We start from the raw sequence: 14,024 nt of genomic DNA, 5'->3' as shown, positions 1-14,024 counted from the left end.
TTCCACAGTTTTGCTTACGAAGCACTGAGAACCAGTGATATATAGCATGAGCATTTGTTGTCTTAAAATCAGTTTTGTTTTTCTGTAGTATTTTATTGTATAATCTAAATATTTTGGGGATAAAAACATTTTAGGGGGGGAAAGCTTCTGTACGGTATGTTGTTTAAATAGAATTAAAACATGTTTTCAAGATTAACATCTGTATTGTACTCGCCTCTGGAAACCTGTTTTCTGGTGCTCAGTGGATGGATCACACATGGGCATACAAACCTGGCTCTTGCTCTAATAATTATTAGCTGTGTGCCTTATGGGAAGTCACATGACCTTTCTCATCCGACATGAACTGTCTGTCATATCTGGTCACAACTCCTGCTCCGTTTCCTTCCCTCTTCCCTACAGTAAACCAGGAGTGTAATCCAGCCACTCCTGCACGGCTAACTCAGGCTTCAGTGTTTGTAAAGACGTGTGCTGCCCTTCAGGGCAGGGCCACATTTTCACTTCTCATTTCCTTGTTCCCTTGTCTCACTAGACTTTAGTACTTTGCTGTACAAAAAAAGAAAGAAAGAAATGTGTGCAACCTGTTTACGTTGCTTATGTAATTATTTAGCCTCAGGTTTATTATGCAAGATCTCACACATTGATACCAATGTGTCTAGCTACCTATGCATGCATATTTTTGAGTGTGTGTGTAAATTACACAGCACATCCTTGTTCACGCCTGCTCCCTTTGACCAGTCCTCGCTCTGAATCTCTTGACTTCCCTCCTGCAGTTTTAATGAAAGACATTAGGCCTTGAGCACAACACTGACACAAATTATGAATTACTAATTCTATCATATAATTCATTAGAAACTGGTCAGTTCCTGTTTCTCTTACATGTTAGCTCAGAAGTACTAAAGGCTGTTGTTTTTCATTTGCCAGTCCCATCAATATGCCTCCTGCTTTTCCATTACAAATTACATTCCTTATAAAACAGAATGCAGAATCAATCTCCTAGGACTGTCGGGCTGAAATAACAAAATCTACCACATTTTGAGCATGTGTGAGGTCTTAGTAAAGGGTAGGTCCCTAAAACTAGTGACTAAGCTCTTACTATTCGAGTTTCTGATGTGCAAGTGAACAGCCTGGCAGCTGCTCTCAAAATGCTGATGGAGAGAAGGGAACAAACGTCCACTGACAGTAGCAGCTAGTATTTTCCAGGTCCCCTCTGTACATAGCCACATGGCCTGGGCACTGGACTCCTGCACAGAGGTGGGCAGATTAGTTTTTGCTAGATGATGAGGCACTACCAGGCAGTCCCCAACTCTCTGTGAGGAAGAGGCTGCTTTCTTGCTCACGTGCACAGTGAGTGCTGCTCCAGGCCCGTGTCCAGCTCGCTCTGGGATGTGGAAGGAGCAGTCACTGTTTGGGCTACTGCCACTCCTGGCAGAGGGAAGGCAGTGTGGCAGAGTCATGTCATGGCTCTTACAGCCCCGCCACTTCCGCTCATGTTCTCTGGACCAGAGAAGTCATTTGGCCAGAACCACCATTAGTGAATGGATCTTGAATCCTCCTGAGTGAGGGAGGGAGGGAAAGCAGGCATTTTGACAATAACACAATCTATCACAGTGAGTATTGTTTCACTTTACAGGTGAGGAAATGGGAACATGAGATGTTTATTCGCCTCATTGGGAGTGAGGGGGAGGTCTGCATTGCAGACCTAGGTATCCTGTGTGATTCCAAAGCCCATGCTGTTAGAACATATTGTCTCTGTGTATCAAAAAGAAAAGAAAAATGCATATACCATTTGATTGGCCCTTTATAGTTTAGAGGCCACTCTCACCCCGTTCTTGCATTTGGACCTGCCAGCTCTGCAGGAGGCACAGCAGCTGCTATTGTTCTCCCTGCCGCAGGGGAGTCCCCTACACTCAGGAGAAGGTAGCGCTTGCCCAGAGCCACAGCCTCCCCTCCGGCCTGCTTCATTGGAGAAACCTCCCACCCTCCTACCCTTCATTATAACCACACAGTGCTGCAAGTAGGTGTTCCTGGACTGGTGAATTTCCATTTCGCTGAAATTCTCCTCATATTCTTTGTATGAGGGTTCTAACAGGAACATTTGAAATTAACCATTTGTCTTCTTCAGACTTTTAGCTTTTGGTTAGCTTTCACTTTGCCTCGCATGTGCTCACAGAATTGCAAGCAATGCTACTCTCTAAAAATTAAACGTATTTCATATATTTTTCCTAATTAAACAACTTTTACATTCCAGTTCGTCATTAACTCAAATAATGTAGTAGATCTAAACATTAAAATGCAAATCAGTATCGGCACATATCATTTGCATTTGGTTGATACATCCCTAAAGTCTCTTAATCTCTGAGCTTCCCTTTTATTTTTGGCTGTCTCTCTCTGTGTGTGTTTCTGCATTTTTGTTTTGTTTTGGGGTTTTTTGTCCTATAGAACATTGATTCTTTTTTTTTTTTAAGCCTTACCTGAGGACACTTTCACTGATTTTGAGAGAGAGATTTGAGAGAGAAACATCGATCAGTTGCCTCCTGCACATTCCCTGACCAGGCCCAGGGACTGAATCCACCACTTAGGTGTATGTCCTGACCAGGAATCGAACCCGGGATCTTTTGGTGAATAGGATGGTACTCCCACCAACTGAGCCACACCAGCCAGGGCAGAACATTGATTCTTAAACATAAAGGAGCATATGAATCAAGTGGAGCTCTTATTAATGCTTCTAATGCAGATGGGCAGACAGGGGTGGGGCCTGGGATTCCACCTGGTTAACAGATACCACGTGATGCCAATGTGTCCGGTCCTGAACTACACCTTTAGCAGCTAGCCATAGGGTTCCCTACATTTTGGAATTTTGTTGATTGCATCCTCCTGGTGGTGATCACAGTGTTTCTTGTATTTTCTGTCCACTGGTACGTGATCTAGGGGCTTGCAGAGGTTCTGGTGAAGGCACTATTTAAACATCTTGCCCCGTGTGGGATATAACACTACACACACACTTCATAGCATTACACAGCATATGTGCAGTGTAACAGAAATGCCGTTCAGAAACTGGTGAGGGGAAACGTTAGGTGAACCATTTCAGAGAAATTTCTGCTGGCCCAGTTCTTACGTTGTGCTCTGTTTTACACCTTGCATGATGCTTAATCCGAAGCAAGATCACTGCTCTCTACGACACAGAGTCTGCATTCCACATCAAATTCTCGTTTAAAGGGGAGAAAGTGGAGTAACCAGATAGCCCAAGAAAAAAATGGTTTCTCCCCGTTTATTCAGTAGCTCAGAATCCACTTAATTTAACTCTTCTTGCTTGCTTCCGGTACTTGAGTTTCATGGGCTAGCCTGGGAGCCTTGGCCAGGCTTTTTAACCTTATGTTCATAGGAAGACCAGAAGGGACAAGGTGTTCAGAACATGTGAGAGGATGTAATGCCCTCGTGTGGACATGAGCTTGCTTCTCTCTGCTCCTGGACCAAGGTGCTTCTCAGGTGCCTAGATCTCTACCTTATGAGGTTTGCTCCCCACATGTAATGTGTAACACACACACACACACACACATTGTCATTGGCAGTTCGTCACTGATAACTGGTGATGAACACAGGTATTGTCATGGCAACAGGGGGACATATTGTGTTTCCTTTAGTTGCAGAACTTTATTTTAGTTAATTGGGGTTAAATAATCTATTGTTTGTCTTGCTGCTTGCTTGTTGTTGTTTTTAACCCTGAGGCAATATAGGCAGTATACTCCTGACATGGAACTCATCGTTTAAAGGTTTAAACCATCTATTTTTTTCAGAATTATGCTTAACAATTATGATTATTTAAAAAACAACTATGAACTATTTAGAGATATCTCTTACTGGCAAATAAAACCTTTCCTAGTGTTTTTTGTTATTAATGTCAAAATGGTGCTTTGTGCGTCTACTAATTCCATATGACCTAGTTGCCCAAGTATGCTTTCAGTCTGGCTAGCTTGCATCCGGTTAGCATTCTTGTCCACAAACACTAGCAACATAGCTGACGTAAGGACCTTCTCTCAGCTCTCTTATCTATTTATTTACCTGGAAAGATGCAAACAGCCAATTCTTAGTTTCAAGACTGGTTCCATGAAATAGTCTGTTCAACTCCATTTGCATTTCATTCCCCCTGCGAACAAGAACAACTGTCGACTTACAAACAGCATGCTTTCATGCGGACAGCTGGAGAGGAGATGTGATCAGGCGCAGGGACAGGGAGGCAGAGCCAGGGACAGGCCTCAGACCCACCCCGCAGCACCCCCCCCTGCAGAGATGGAGCGCAGCTGAGGGAGGTTCAAAGCCTGGCCACGGCTCCTGGGCTAGCCCCGAAACAAAGAAGTGTTGAAGTTCTTGCTTTGCTGTTTTCCTTACAATACCCACATCCATATGTGAGCGTGAACTTGTCTGGGGATATGTAACCACTGCCGTGGCAGCTGACCACTTTCCAACATGTTCTCATTTAATCTTCACCACCACCTGGTGCCGTAAGTGTTGCATTTTCCCCTTCTAGGGTAGAGGAGTGTGACGTTGATCTCCTCTGGGTCCTTGGTCCCCAGCCAGCAGGGGCCGTGCTGTCTGCCTCCAGAACCCCGCCCGCCCCAATCCTTTAGATGGCCTGTATGCTCACAGCACTTTCTTATCTGTAAAATGACTACAAAGGGAATTTATAGTTGTACATTTTTCATCTTTTAGTAAAAAATCTAAAAACTTATCAAGTTAATATATACACATAGATATCAAACATTAAAAAAAAATCGCTAGTGAAAAGAAGTGATCCCTCCAAATAATTGCTCCCCGGGAGCTGTCACTTTGGAGCAGTGTTTGTCCAGATGTTAAATAATGTGCCGTTATGTATTGATTTAACCACCAACCTAACTTAGCTCACTTTTAACTCCCTTCCCCCTTCTGCTCACTAGGTTGTATTCTTTATCTCTGTGACATTCAATAACACAATAAACCCCCATTTCTTTTCTGCTCTGGGCATTTTTAAAGGTGAAAGCATTAGTATCACTACCCTTTCTTATTCTTTCCCCCTCTGCCTTCATACTGCTGTGGGCTCTTCTTTAACTTTTAAACAATCAAGGTTGATGGCATATGCATTCTGTTCTCTCTTCTTTTTTTAAGTTTTTTAGAAAATGTGATAAAATACACATAACATAAAATTTACCATCTTGCCCATTTTTAAGTGTACAGCTCAGTGGCACGAACACTGTTCTCTTTGGTAACTGTAAGTAGGTCTTCCTTGGTCTATGGGTTGTTCTGAAGAATTGAAAGCCAATAAAAATGTTGACGTTATTATGCTTTATTCAAAACCAAATAATTGGCTGTGACTACATTTCTTTCTTTTTGGTTTCAATGTCACGACTCTTGTTCTGTGCCAAGGTTCCTAATGTCAAGTATGAATGGATTTGGCTTTGGTGCACAACACAGAAATCATGCCACCGTTTGCTCCATAGTTTGACCCTCCTTTTTCCCCTAAAGGTTGTTTTTTTTTTATTGCTTTGCTTGTGTGGCCACCTTATTCACTATATCCCCAGTATCTTCTAGCTTCTTATCATTCTTTTAGGTGAAATCCCTTTCACTTCTTAACTACAATCTCCTAGTGGTTGGCTCCTATTTGAATCATGCCTTTTCATACTGCTTTCTGTTTTTATGGGTATCTTCGGTTGCCCTTCGTTCTCCTTATCCTTTCATTTTCTTATCTTACATCTTCACCTTCTCAGTTCATCAGTGCCTGCCCCCTTTTGCGTGAGGCCTTTCTCACAGTCCCCCCTCCTCCTCCCTCTCCCAGAGTGGTGATTCTCTGGTCTGTTGCTCAGCTGCCGTCTGGGACCAGCTTCCCTGTTTGCATTTGTCCACCGTCTCTGCAGCCCTGTAGCTTTTTCTTTGGGGCGGGAAGGAGCTGCAGGACTTTCGCCATTCCTTGGCTGCTCAGCCCTGTGGCGTGCAGCTCACAGCCCTGACCGTCCCTCTGAGTAGTCAGAAATTGACCTTGGGCCACAGAAAACCTCCTCATGGGAGCCACTGACTTCCTCCATCCTCCTCATTGGCCCTGACTCGAACACCTCCTTGCTGGTGCTGAGTCCCTCGGAGAGAAGTGAAGTACAAGGGCCGTACCTGCACTTTAGCATTATTGTTCAGAAAGCTTCAATCAAACTTAATTTTTTATTCAAAAAATATCTTATGGCCTCACTAAAATGTTTTTTAATTTAAAAAAAATTCCAATATAAGTAGTCAAAGGCAGGAAAATGGATGATAATCTTTCTAGCAAAGAAGCCATTAAATCCTTCCCCAGCCCCATTCACCAGAAATTGTATACTATAACTAAAATTCTAAAGCCCTGTATGGTCTTTAATTGCTTGCTAAAGCAGTTGGCCAGATGGCCAAAGATAATAAAAATAAGAACACCTTGAAAGGAATAAAGAAAATGTCATTAAAATAACAGAGGAGATGGGGAAATCATACATTACGTTGAATAGTTTACAGAGGGGTTGCTCCTTTTTTTTAAGTGTCTTTCTGAAGCAGAGAAATGGCGCTTGACAAACTTCATATTATGGAACTGAATTTATCTGAAGATCCAACTTGATGTCGGTTGTTTATTCCCTAGAGCAGAGGTGACCTTCACTCTGGATTTGAGAACAACAAATACGTCTGGTACTTTGCCTGCTAGGCAAGGCTCTCAGGCCTGACAATGAGAAGCACACTGCAGTCGAAATAAGCTTAATAAGGACAGAAGTCTGTGAAAGGCAGTTTCTCTTACCCAAGGTTTTATTACTCCACATCGGGATTTTGACCGTTCCGTATGACCTTCCTGGTCCATGTATCAAAAGCTTCCTGTGGTTCTCTCTTTTTTTTTCAAGTATAGTTGACATTGAATATTATATTAGTTTCAAGTATACAGCATAGTGTTAGTCATTGAAACTAATATTATATTAGTTTCAAGTATACAGCATAGTGTTAGTCATTTATATAACTTTTGAGGTGCTCCCCCGGATAAGACTAGCACCCACCTGACACCACGCATAGTTATTATAGTATTATTGACTATATTCTCTAGGCTGTGATTTACATCCCTGTGACTTACTGTATCTTTCCATGTATAAGATGCTATTTTTTTCTAAAATCATGAGACTGAAAATCGAGGGGTGTCTTATACATGGAAGGCAGCCGAGGAGGGAGCCGTGGAGGTGCGTAGCTGCCCATACTTTGTCAAACAGGCTTTTTCCAGTCACAAGCCTTATTGTTACTGACATCAGCTGATGTCATTATTGGAGGTGGAGGTAGAGGTAGAGAGTGTGCAGATGCAACAGGGACTGGAACGTTCTGAGACCATAAAGATGTCAAAAAATAAAAAGATAAGTACTGGTAAGCGATTGTCTTACTCTGCAAACTTCAAACAACGTAATCAGCTACGCAAAAGAGCATGGAAATAGAGCTGCAGAGAGACAATTTGGACCTCCTCCCACTGAGTGTATGATCAGACAGTGGAGAAAACAGGAAGAACAACTCTTTAAGATGCCAAAAAAGAAGAAGGCCGTAAGAGAAAAACCAGCAAAATGTTTAAAATATTGATTTCTTAATTTTGGGTTGGAAAAGTGGGGGGAGGGGGCGTCTTATACACGGAAAGATATGGCACTGTAATTCTCTTGGGACCTCAGGAAGACAGAAGGGGCTGGTGGCACAGCCTGAGCCCACCCTCCACAGAGGCCCATGGCCGACGTGTACTTTGATAAAGACTCTCCAGGGCCTTTTTTTTTTTTTAATTTTTATTGATTTCAGAGGAAGAGAGAAATAGAAACATCAATGACGAGAGAGAATCATTGATCAGCTGCTTCCTGCATGACCCCCACTGGGGAGTTGAGCCCACAACCTGGGCATGTGCCCTGACCAGGAATAGAACTGTGACCTCCTGGTTCATAGGTTGATCGATGCTCAACCACTGAGCCACGCTGGCCGGGCCCGTCAGAGTCTTGATAGCAAGCTTGTCTCCTTCAGCTAGGATCGGCTACTCGCTGCCGTGTGAGCAGGTCTGTGAGGAGAGACGGCTTCTCGGACCCCAGTCCCCGTGGGTGTCCGTGGTGTCATCACACCTGTGCGCTAGCACGAGTGCGGGTGTCCAGGTTCAGTTCCGGGCTCTCCAAAGTCTCAGCCTCCTACATTGGCTCAAGCCCATGCTTTTGAGATTGAGTTTTTCTTTCTTACCCTTGGAATGGCTGCCTGGTGCCACAGTTCCCTTTCTCAGCGGAACCCACGGGGAGTGTGGTTCTGCCATGAGTTCTGCCCCGTGGGCTGTGCCTTCTGGGGGCATTGGTATGGGTGGAAGGGTCGTGGAGGTCTTTTGGGCAGAAGTTACTTTTGTTCCTGGTGTCCTATGAAAGTCCCGCAAGCAACAGTAACTCCTGACGTATCTAACAATTTCATACCAGATAAGTTTGGATCGCAGTTCAGCCTGAGACTATTTGCTTTACATACTTTTTATTATAAACTCTGTTACTTGGCAGCCTGAGCCAATTGGGAGGTGACTATAGCTAATAGCAACAAAATAATGCTAATTATCTCTTTTTATTATAATAAGCACCAAAGGAGAGAGTTTACCTCTTTGTCTCCCAACTGTAGAAGCGGTTGTAATAGAAGATAAAACTCAGTTTTCTGGAAAATGTATGGCTATGGAAGTATTCGCTTCTCTTGAATTTGAAAGAAATGAAAAGTAAAAATATTGTGCTGAGGTCATGACCTCATAGCAGTGTCCTGGAGGGGCAAAAGTAATTTGAAAAGCACTTCACGAAAGATAAGCTCACTTTCTCCCCTCCTCCTCATGCTCTCACATCTAGGTAAGATATTAGGCCTTCTGGGCAAATGTCTGATGATGCATCAGTGCCTAAAATTAATGAAAAAGGCAGGCAAACTTGTAGAAAGAATTTAATAATGTTCAGCTTGTGAAATGTAAGATCGTTCCCTTAGAGCAGAATATTCTCTCTCTCTCTCTCCCTCCTCCCTCCATCTCCTCTCTCTCTCTCTCTCCCCCACCGCTCCCTCCATCTCCTCTCTCTCTCTCTCTCTCTCCCCCTCCCCTCCCTCCATCTCCTCTCTCTCTCTCTCTTCGCACTCCATATTGGGTTTGGATTCATTAGTGGACAAAATAATGATTTCTAGCTGCGTAGTGATGGGCTCTTTCCTTCCACTGAGCCACAGCGTCCTGCTGAGGTTGGAGAGCACTGGGTCTATGGGCCAGGTGAGCTCCTCACTCTTGCTCTTGGAAGCCCGCCTTTCTTCTGGCTGTGACAGTGACGGGTGGGGCCAGGTGAACGTCCTACCTGGCCCTCGGTGGTGCAGGAGGCCCAGGCTAACTAGCTGGTGCAGAGTGTGCACTCTCTGTGGCCGTGACTCCTATCAAGGGCTCAGGCAGCCAGCTGGCGCTGGGCTGCTTCTGGCAGTTACAGTGAGACCGAGTTTCTGTTGCAAAACGTCAGGTGCATCTGCCGGTGGGGAAAGAGCAACAGGCACAGTTGTGGGAACTGGGACCTGGGGACTTGTGGGTTCTAACCCAGCCACAAAGCCTGAAATGAAAGCGAATTTAGTGCTCTCCATGAGAAAAGAGCTTTAGCAGAAGAATGCAATCCCATAGGGCTATTAGGGCCAGCTGGCTTATCCTGCCAGATGTGTTTCCACCTGGTTCATTCCCAGGTGAGAAAGGCATTCACCCAGGGCAGCTCCCCCACTCTGTTTGCTTTCACAGTTTTTTCAGGTTCAGCTTCTGGGTATTAAGTAGAAATATTAGTAGGGATGCGAGGAGAATGAATTACTCTGAAAAGTGTGTTGACAAATAAGAGAGTCAGAGACTATGTCTGATTTGTTTTTATTTCCCCAAGATTTAACCCTTCGGTTGCTCAGAGACTTGTATGGCTGATTGGATGAAAACTTGGTTGTAGGTGCCTTATTGATGTTTACGCGGCGGCCAGTACTCTTTGCTGTAAGCACTGTCAAATCAGCCAATTATTCTAAAGTGATGTCCCTTGGAACATGACACAGAATATATGTGCTGATAACAGTCCCTTTTCATAGTGAGGGCTTACTGTAAGCCCAAGACCTGCTGACGCTTGAATGCTGCTGTGCCCCATGGTGGTAGTGGTGGTGGTGGTGGGGAGGTGGGGATTGACCCATCAGAGATGAAATGTGATGGCCCTGTGTTTCTCCCATGTCCTCAGCATCAGCTTTCTGAAGGCCGAGTTACGGAGGAGGGTTTTTTTCATGTACTAAGTAGTTATCAAGGACCTGGCTATGTGTGGGGTGCGCTGCGAGGCTGCAGGAGAGGGGGGCTGTGGTCACAACCTTTCGGATGTTGTTTTCCAGGAAGGGAGAGGTGCCCGTTCTTATGACCACAGTGTGGTGCAGAACGTGGAAGGGCTGTGGTTGTTTGGAGGAGAATAGAATCCCCCACAGAAGCAATTAGGGAAGACCACAAGTGAAGGAGGTGGGTTTGAACTCCACCTTGAGGCATGGATAGGAATTTGGCGGGAAGGGATGGGAATGGAGAGACCATTCCAGGTGGAGAGAAAAGCACGAGGAGGAGAAGAGAGGGATGGGTTGGATTTGGGGGTCGTGAGCTTGCCAGAGCGTGGACTAGACGGGAAGGAGGCCCTCCCTGGAGACTCCTGGACCCCAGCCCAGGACTGTCTGTAATGTTATGGAGTAACCACCACAGCCCTTTCTTTCCCAGGCAATACAGTGGGAACAGAATCAGTTATTTCACAGAGAAGCTGGAAGTTCTTGGAGAGTTTTCACTAGATCACTTCCCGTTGTTTGGGGCCCTCTCTTCACTTTCTCTCAGTGAGGAAACACGGCGATTAGCGAGGCAGTGGGAGGGTCGGAGCATTTTGTCCCCAGTGTAGATAGCAGCCTCAGGATACCGTAGTGTGTCACCCCTGGTTTGATAGATGGGCTTAAAAAGTAGAGATCAGTTGGTCTCACTTCCCCAGTCAAAATGAACTGGATGTGTTTCTGTTATGTGTAGCATACAATTATGTCTGAAAGTGCTACATTATTGATTTGGCTTAATGCTCTTAGAGGTGCTATCGTGTTTGTTCTGAGGGTTTTGTCTGATTGCAAATACTCAGCCTAACTTAATATTTCATGAGACTCAATCATAACTTGAGGCTAGAAATATGATGGAAGCCATGGCTACTGGTAAAACATACACACACACACACACACACACACACACACAACAACAACAACAACAACAACAACAACAACAACTGTGCTGCACTCAGGCCAGTTTAGACTGAGAAACACAGACCCATATTCAAGCACTAGTCCCATTTCCTTTCTTTGCCATCCTTATGGGCAATAATGAACGTTAACCAGTTTCCCAATTCTTTAGGCTATTGCCCTCCAAAGACCATATTCATTCACTGATTTGATTGACTTACAAATATTTACAAAGTGTTATCATATCCCACGTACTGATTTGAGTAAGAACTTTACAAGTATGAAGACACTTATTCATCCAAACAGCCATATGAAGTAGGTAATATTATTATGATTACTTCTGTTTTGCTGATAGGGCAATCAAGGCACAGAGAAGTGAAGTAATTTGCCCAAGGTCACACAGACAGAACTCATTGCCACCTGAGCCGACCTGTGAATCGGAGGTTGTGTTTGGTATCGCCTGTGCAAGAAAGGACACAAAGCCCTTGTGCTCTGTGACAGAAGTTCATTCTGGGACTTTCATACAGGCTTCTTTTCTACCCTCGGTCAGTAGTTGTCTTTCCAGAAACTCAGTATTTTAATTGATTGTAAATGTTTGAAAGTGAATAATTTCTGTGTGTGTACAACAAACACATAAACTATAGCAGAGCCAGGGCCTGCACAATGATGACCTTTTTATGTTGGAAGATGTGGCTGTTGGTAGTGGCATTTCCCTGGGTGTATGGCAGTGACTATGTCGTCAATAAGAAATGACATTTAGTGACATTTTCTATGTGCCCAGCACCCTGCTAAGCACATTTTTCTTTAATCCTCCCAACAACCCTAGAAGGCAGGTCTTGTGAATATCTCCTTTCCACAGATAGGGCAGCTGAGGCCTGGAGAGGCACAGTAATGGAGCACAAGGCATACAGCAGGAAGCGGCAGAACGGGGCCTTGACCCTGGAATTGTTTCCTCAGCCTCTGGTCTTGACCACTGTGCAGGCCGCCTGCCCCTGTGCCGTGGGGCCCCCTGCTGGTCCCTGACCCTCCTCGCTGACTCCAGCCTGCTCTCAGGGCTGGCCGGCCCTGCTGGCTGCTGCTGACTCTTGCCAAGGTTTAACAGCTGATCAGTATAAATTTCTTATAGCCATTCTGATTCCTGTCTTTATAAGATCCTGCTACTTGCCTTTGTTGTACAGCAAGCATTTGAAGAGTCTGATTTCACCCATTGTTCTTCCATCATCAACCTTACACCCAGCCCGAGTTCAGCATTTGCTGAATACCACTCCGTCCTGCTAGGGGGAAGCAAGAATGTGCACAGGTGTGGGCGAGCAGGTGGACCCTGACACGGTGGATCCTGACATTGAATGTGGGAACTGTATGGAGGGGAGTCTATGCTTACGTGAGCTGCTCATGAGGCACCTCAAGGAGTCTCTGCACCTATTTACAATATGCTCTCTTACTTTCAGACAATATTTTTTTTCTACATCAGGCATGGAGTCCGTATATGGGACATGCTCAATAAGCTTTTGGTAAATGAGTGAATGAATGAGGGCTGGATGCATGGATCATTCATTGCTTGGTTCCTTTGATTAAATGGCATCCTGTAAGGCCCTGGGATGCCTTGCTCCTTAGGACTGTATTTCCTCCACCTGGCTCTTCCGCCTGCAGGTTTGACCCCTCTTCCTGCCCCACTGTCCCCCGCTCTCCATCTCCATGTCAGTCCAGAACGTGGCTGGACAGTTGGTGGCAAGAACCGTTCTTTTAGGTAGTGCTACAGATGGTATGAGGGCCTATAGTTTTAGAATAAAACCATACTTTAGGGAAATCAGGAGTTAAATCAGCTTCCCAGGGACTCCAGTCACCATGTCTGATATTCATGTAGGAACATTCTGATTCCTAAACAGACTTTAGGGCAACCCACTAGGGACTGGGATGTCTGAGAAGCTCATCACACAAGCACACGCAGTGGAATGTCTTCCACCTCCTGATTTGGTTGTCTTATTGAAATGCTGGATTGAAAATATAGTGTTAAGGGAAACTCCATTCGTGGTACCAGCGATAGATTCCCAGGGAGTTCTGTTTTCCGGTTGGAGTTTGAAACTGGTGCATCACCCCAGCGTCAGGACAGACTGCACGTTAAGTGGCTTTCCTTTCTGTGTCTCTGACAGATGTGTCCTCCCCACACCAGCGCGCCTCAGCCAAGATGAAACCAATAGAAGAAGGAGTGGAAGACGATGACGAAGTCTTTGAACCCGTGTCCCCAAAAACATTTAAAGTCCATGAGTTGCCTTGATCAGAGAGAAGAGCCAAGTTACGAAGATGGAAATGGTCTTGAAGAAATCCTGAAAAATACCAGCACTTTGTCACTGCTCTTAGATTATTCCGCTTTGGGACATCCAGACGGTACAATCTAAGGGCAGAAAAGTGAGGAAGAGTCAAAAGTGGGAAGGTTATTTTAGCTCTCTTTTCTATTGGTCAGCTTTTTAAGTGGTGGTTTTCCTGAGCCTTCTGACTAAACCTAGTTCTATTTTGAGATACATATTTTCAAAGTATTTTCTAGATACACTATCATTTTAACTTTAAAAATCTTAGTGTTCTGTCCATTCAAATGCCTTTCCACTTACTTTTCAAGGCTGTGGTTCATCTTGCTCACAGGCAGTTTTTTCTCTCCCATGGCGGTGGCGTTGTCTATTCCATAGCTTTAGCACACAATGCAGGTTTGAAATTGAGGTTGCAGTAGCATTAAAAAGCAGGGAATCTCAGGCTTTGCAATTGATTTTTTTAGATGGAAAATTTTAAACAAAGACGTGATTCGACTG

General features: G+C 44.6%; 1 protein-coding gene across 1 annotated transcript in view; it reads left to right on the top strand.

Annotated features, from left to right (window-relative positions):
* Positions 1 to 13,498, top strand: part of POPDC1 (popeye domain cAMP effector 1) — a gene marked incomplete at its 3' end in the record, with an annotated part of 29,756 nt that extends 16,258 nt beyond the window's left edge. The window contains exon 7 of the mRNA XM_081094804.1: positions 13,374 to 13,498. Coding sequence (XP_080950930.1) covers positions 13,374 to 13,498 — 125 coding nt within the window. The remainder of the gene's footprint in view (positions 1 to 13,373) is intronic.
* Between the last annotated feature and the right edge of the window lie 526 nt (positions 13,499 to 14,024).

This window comes from Myotis nattereri (assembly GCF_964212035.1).
Source record: "Myotis nattereri genome assembly, chromosome: 6".
NCBI classification, from domain to species: Eukaryota; Metazoa; Chordata; class Mammalia; order Chiroptera; family Vespertilionidae; genus Myotis; species Myotis nattereri.
Note: the sequence above shows the minus strand (reverse complement) of the source record. Positions and strands in the feature narration are given on the sequence as shown.